Below are 5,541 nucleotides of genomic sequence, written 5' to 3' on the forward strand. Positions count from 1 at the left end.
GCCCTTACACTTCCTGGGTCAGGAAGATCTCCTTGATCATAGTCAGGAAACTGCTTGAATGATCTGATCTAGCCAAGTGTTCCTCCCAATCTATGTCTGGGTAATTGAAGTCACCCATGACAAGCAAGTCCCTTGTACATGCAGCCTCTGCCAGTTCTCGAGAGAACTCGAGATCCAGCTCCTCTCCTTGGTTCAGTAGCATACAGTAAAGGCCTACAGTTAGGTTTCTCTCACCTCGACCCCAGCTTGACCCAGAGGGTTTCAGGATGCTTATCTTTGGAACCAATTGCAGCCTCCAGAAAGGTGTATTCGCTCATATAGAGAGCTACCCCTCCACACTTCTGTGCAGGGTGTAGCCCTCTACAGCTATGCTCCAGTCATGTGAGGGGTCCCACCAGGTCTCCGTTATCCCTACCAGGTCATATTGAAATGGCCGAAGTCGAGTGTAGAGCTGCAGAGTTCTAAGTCTAATGCTGTGGTGCCCAGGAGAACCTGGAAATCTATTTTTAAGCTACAGTGAAGATTTGATAATACCAGGTGAATACATAGGGTGCATCTGGACGTGCGTGGACATTTGGTTCCCTGGCAACTAGTAGCGGCGGCACACCTTGCACTGCCATTACTTATCCCCAGTGAGCACCTATGCCATGCACACTTTTGTGAGTTCATGTTGCCCTGGGTGGAGTTAGTGGGGGCTGGGGTCAGCACTGCACTGGCCCCAGAAGACTTACCTGGGTCCCTGGGGGCCTTCCAGGGCTGCGCAAAGCTGGGTGGCAGAAGAGCACAGCTCTGGGCAGCTTGGCTCCGCTTTTCAGCAGCATGTACTGGCTGAGCATATGTTGCTCCAGGTTTTTTTCCCCACTTTTTTTTTAACCCCTGGATATCCAGAGATCAAAAAAACTCTGTGGGGAAAAAAAACCCAGCACAGCACATGCGTAGGCAATGCACCCTTGCAGTGCAGAGAACACCGGACTGTGCGATATGTGACACTGCAAATGTGTTTGCAGCACCACATATTGCACAACCGCACTCATCTGGACACACCCATAACGTTCAGCTGGGATAGGGAGGCACAGTACGTGAAAGATGAGAATAATTCACTTTCACAGTGAATTATAAAAATATTTGATGCATTTAAAAATAGATTTTCCATGTCCTTATCCAGACTTTTCTGCAAGTCTCAGATGAGGTCTTGGAATGCAAACAAGTTTTGTTAATTTAGAAGACTCAAGGTAGTACCTGGTATGAGGTGGATCAAAGACCACTGTCTTTGTTGGAACAGACCAATTTAAATGTCTCAACTTTCTCTCAAGAAACTTCACATCTTTGAGTTCTTTTCATCTGACACTTTCAATCATAGTGAAGAGCAAACAAGTTTTTATCTTTTTCTTTTTGAATTCTCAACACAGGATTTTCTTACAGGTGGGAATGTATTCCCTTAACTGAAGAAAGATCGTTGCAGATGTCTTTGAAACAGAAGACTAGAGGTGAAAAAAATTACAAACCAGAAAGGAAAATATAGAGTAAACAGAAAGCAAATGATCATTTAATAACAGCCTTTAAACATGGCAGATTTAGTGAATGGAATGGCTGGAGCACAGAAAGTAGCTTTTGATGTCTTCCTTTAAAGCACCATCCAGATTCCAAATTGTGCCTGCCATTATACTTCTAACTAAAAGCATAACAAAAATGTCCTTGGATAGAAAATCTAACCTCTTGAATTTTACTCATTCTTTAAAAGGCCCTTGGGAGGAAGTCAGCCAATACATGTATTTGAAAGTTTCATCCTTCTTAACAACAGCTTCATTTTATATAACAATAAGAGTTTGGGTTTGAATTCTTGAGAGTATTTTAGCTTCCAACAAGCCTAATGCGTTCTGGTGTATCAGTGTATTAAAGCTGGCTGAAGTAGCTAGCAGAATATTCCTTTAGTGCAGGAAGAGTCCATGTGACATAATGTCAGCAGAGCTAGTTACACCCCGATTCCCTTGCTATCCCTGTTGTAGGGCTGCACGCTGGGGATGGTGGGAGGGTGGTGAAGGATGTAACTGGAATGCAGGAGCATGACTGGGGACAACCAAGCCAGTACCTCCAGGCACTGCTTTAGGTGGGGGTGGGGGATTGACACAAAAATAGTCCCTATCACTGCTGGTAGCATAGCAGCTGCTCAGGGTGTGATGCTGCCTTGTTGCTCCTCTGGTTGTTACACTCCAGTGCTCTTGTGCTGCTGCCATCCCCTGGGGACTGCTGCAGTCAGGCAAAGATTAGAGCAGTTCTGAGGGTGCTGTAAAATGTTACAGCTGGAGCTGAACCATGTCTTTCCTCCTGCCAGGCCAGCCCCAGAGCTGGAACCCAAGCCCAATATCTGAAATGCAGTCATGTGGCAACAGCAGCTGTACAGCAGAGGCTCTCTCTTTTGCAGAATCCATGCCATACATAATAGACTAGCTATGAATATTCTCTGGCTGTTTTATTAGGAAAGTGGTTCTGGATCAGCTTATGCGGTATTGGTGTGGATACCAGTAGCAAAGCCAGATGATTTCTAGTGTGATTCAACAGTAGCTAACTGGATGTGTATTTTTGCAAGCCACCAAACTTCTGTGTCAGCTGCATGTTATTAATGAGGATAATATGCCATATCATTCATTTAAAAGATGGAGGAAGAGATAACAAAAGCTACAAAACATGGTTTTACATCTTCTTTATTCAAGCGAGCACAACAGTGAATGAAAGAAAAGTTCCACTTTCTTTCAGCTAAGTTAGTTTGTGCCTTTTTTGTTTCAGTTTATGAAGACATATACTGAATATTGCAGTCTTGTACCATGGTGAGCCTGGTGGTGATACCAAAGAGGTTAGCATTGTGGGTCAGTGTATGACATTTGCAGTAACTGCTAGGAGTCATATGTAGCAACTACTGAGGACCCTGCCTTGTCCATTTTACAGCTGGGTCACAACAGAATATAATAATTACATCATCATAGACCCATTAAAGCACCTATCAGCACAAGCAACAGAAGCGTGAGAGTAAAAAAATCATTACATTATCGAATATAAAGGAAGTCACACTGTTGTACAGGAGGTGTTACATACTTCTGTAGAGATGCATGCTTAAATGAATTTAAGGAGTATGAGATTGTCTTTTACTCCTGATAAGATTTCACAAGAAGCCACATGAGAAGCACAGTTATCAGGACAATCATGAAGTTAAGGAAGAGTTCTTGTGTGGACCGTTCCATTTTTGGGAATATTCAGGGGAAGACTGGAGGGCAATAGCTGAAGTAAAGGGAAAACTGCAGAGACTCCTCCCGGAGTCCTTGAGCTTAGCCTTCAGGTCACAGCCTCTCCTAAAGAAAACATGAACAACATGGATACATGAATGTAGGAAGCTTGACAAAGCCATGTATATTATATAAGCAAATGTTATTTCATTGCTAAACGTTAGTATGAGCTGCAGAAGCTAAAATGCAAAAAGTATCTCTAACAGCTTATCACCTCCTTTGATTACCACTGTTTGACAAGACTTGTTCTCAGTGTCACTCTGAAATACATTTCACATGACAAGTAGACGTGGAAAGGGAGCACGTCTACTTGTCATGTGGGGTTTTATACAAACCCCAAACTTATTATTCTGATGAGCAGTATACTTAAAATTCCATTATTAAAAATAATACCATTATTAAAAACTACTTTTTGTATAGTTTCACAGATTTAAAAATAGATTGGGTGGAAAATGTTCATAGATATGCAAAGCTTAAGCTCTTATATTTCTCATTCTTTATATTTTTAATATTAGTTTTACTTTAATACTGCAAATGTAACTTAAGAGAACCACCAGACTCAGCCTTTCTGAAGTGCTTGGAAGAGAAATCAAGTCTGAGGATTTATGTTCTACTAAAACCATAGGAAGGACCAGGGTTATGTATTTTTGTTTCTGAAAAACATCATAAAATTTGTGAACTAATCCTATTAAATAAGATTTTCTCATGGTCCTTCTGAACTTCCAAGTTGCTATAGCTTTTGTATAGTAATGTTATTCATGCTACTTTAAAAAACTTTGCCTCAGCTACAGCTTGATTCATTCCATCACAGCAAGTTAAGTTTTTTGTATGCATCTCTGAACACACAGAGAAATGTTAGCATGTGTAATGAATACTGCACCACTTAATATGATTCGTATGTCATGTCAAAAAAGGACAGCATTTAAAGAAAGGAGAGAGAAGCTCTAGGCAAGAAAAAAATATGCAGCCATACAAACAAAAATCTTAAAGAAAAGGGTAAATTAGAATAGGACATTTAAAATGAAAATAAGAGAAGCCTTGATATAGCATAATGAAGACAGAAGGGTTTAACTGGAAACTGTCTTAGTTCACCTTGTCAACTATTAAAAGCCTAATGCATGCACTTATGCAAATTTCAGCATCCCCATGTTGTTCTGTCAGCTTCATATTTTATTATTGCAATGGAAAATCCAGACTTAATAAAGTAATCCATGGTTTTACCTTAAGAGGACAAATGGAACCCAGTATTTCAGCCTCTGGGACCCTAGGTCAATGCAGATATTATTTCTTCCTCAGCTTCTGCCTATCTCCCAATGCAATCTGGATTCCCAATCTCTGTGTTGGAACTAAAGTAGTCAAGAGGGAGGAGAGCAACAAGTGTTTTGGCAACTAAAATGATGACATCACCAGCTAAGTAAAAGGGGCTAAGCTGGGCAGCAGGATTCAGTTAAGGCTATTTATGCAATGGGGTTTATGGATAGATTTACATATTAACATTTTCTTTCTTCTTAGGATGAGCTGTTAGGGATATGCATAAACCCTTTGGATCCAATGCAATTTTACAAAGATTTATTTTGTGCTTGGAATTAATCAGTTTATAGCTTCATCCCTAATGAAAAAAAGGGTGCTTGAAACAGTCCACATTTAATTTTCAGGATCCGTACAAGACAATTTTCAGTCCTTAAAAAACTGAATGGGGTCCAGATTGCATAGTTTACTTTACAAGTACACGCACCTGTTGCTGTCTTACTTTCTTATTATAGTCTCTGAAGCTTCTCATGTTCATATACATTTAATCTAAGAGAGACCACTGAAGCAAAATATTCCTTGCACTGGATATGCAATAATTAAATACAATATTATTTGCTGGTGAAAGGGTTTTGAGATCAAACTACTGTAAATCAGGATCAACTGCATTAGATATTTAGACAGTATTTACCTCGTCACTTGGATTCTGCCCACTAGCCCAGTGCCCATCTGTGGCTTAGTATAACCTTCCCAAACCCCTGAGCATGCGGTAGAAAGCTGCTTCACTAATTGTAGACTTTCTCCCAAGTGACACTGCCCAGAGGTCTTGACAATTGATGGCATTGTCCAGCCCCTGGGCATCTGTATAATGGATACACAGTGACAGAGCTGTTAGAACAAAGAATTTGTCTCGGGTAAACTTGAAAGAGAATAGAAAATTCTTACATTGTACAGAACATTGAATTCTACCTGCCCGGGTCCTAGTCATCGGGGACTCCCTCCTGCAAGGGCTGGA

At 40.8% G+C, this 5,541-nt stretch overlaps 1 protein-coding gene across 1 annotated transcript; it reads right to left on the reverse strand.

Annotated features, from left to right (window-relative positions):
• Nucleotides 1-2,686: 2,686 nt before the first annotated feature.
• On the reverse strand, nt 2,687-4,647 carry SLN (sarcolipin). Its single transcript, XM_019523965.1, has 2 exons — nt 4,500-4,647; nt 2,687-3,344 (listed from the first exon to the last, which is right to left on the reverse strand). Exon 2 carries the CDS (start codon nt 3,234-3,236, stop codon nt 3,141-3,143), a length of 96 nt encoding a protein of 31 aa, XP_019379510.1. The 5' UTR covers nt 3,237-3,344; nt 4,500-4,647; the 3' UTR covers nt 2,687-3,140.
• Between the last annotated feature and the right edge of the window lie 894 nt (nt 4,648-5,541).

Source organism: Gavialis gangeticus, unplaced genomic scaffold (assembly GCF_001723915.1).
Source record: "Gavialis gangeticus isolate Ggan-Ray unplaced genomic scaffold, GavGan_comp1, whole genome shotgun sequence".
Classification (NCBI taxonomy): Eukaryota; Metazoa; Chordata; order Crocodylia; family Gavialidae; genus Gavialis; species Gavialis gangeticus.

What these genes read in the sequence shown, in the direction of transcription:
- SLN (XM_019523965.1), bottom strand. Translation starts at nt 3,236, where the DNA reads ATGGAACGGTCCACACAAGAACTCTTCCTTAACTTCATGATTGTCCTG.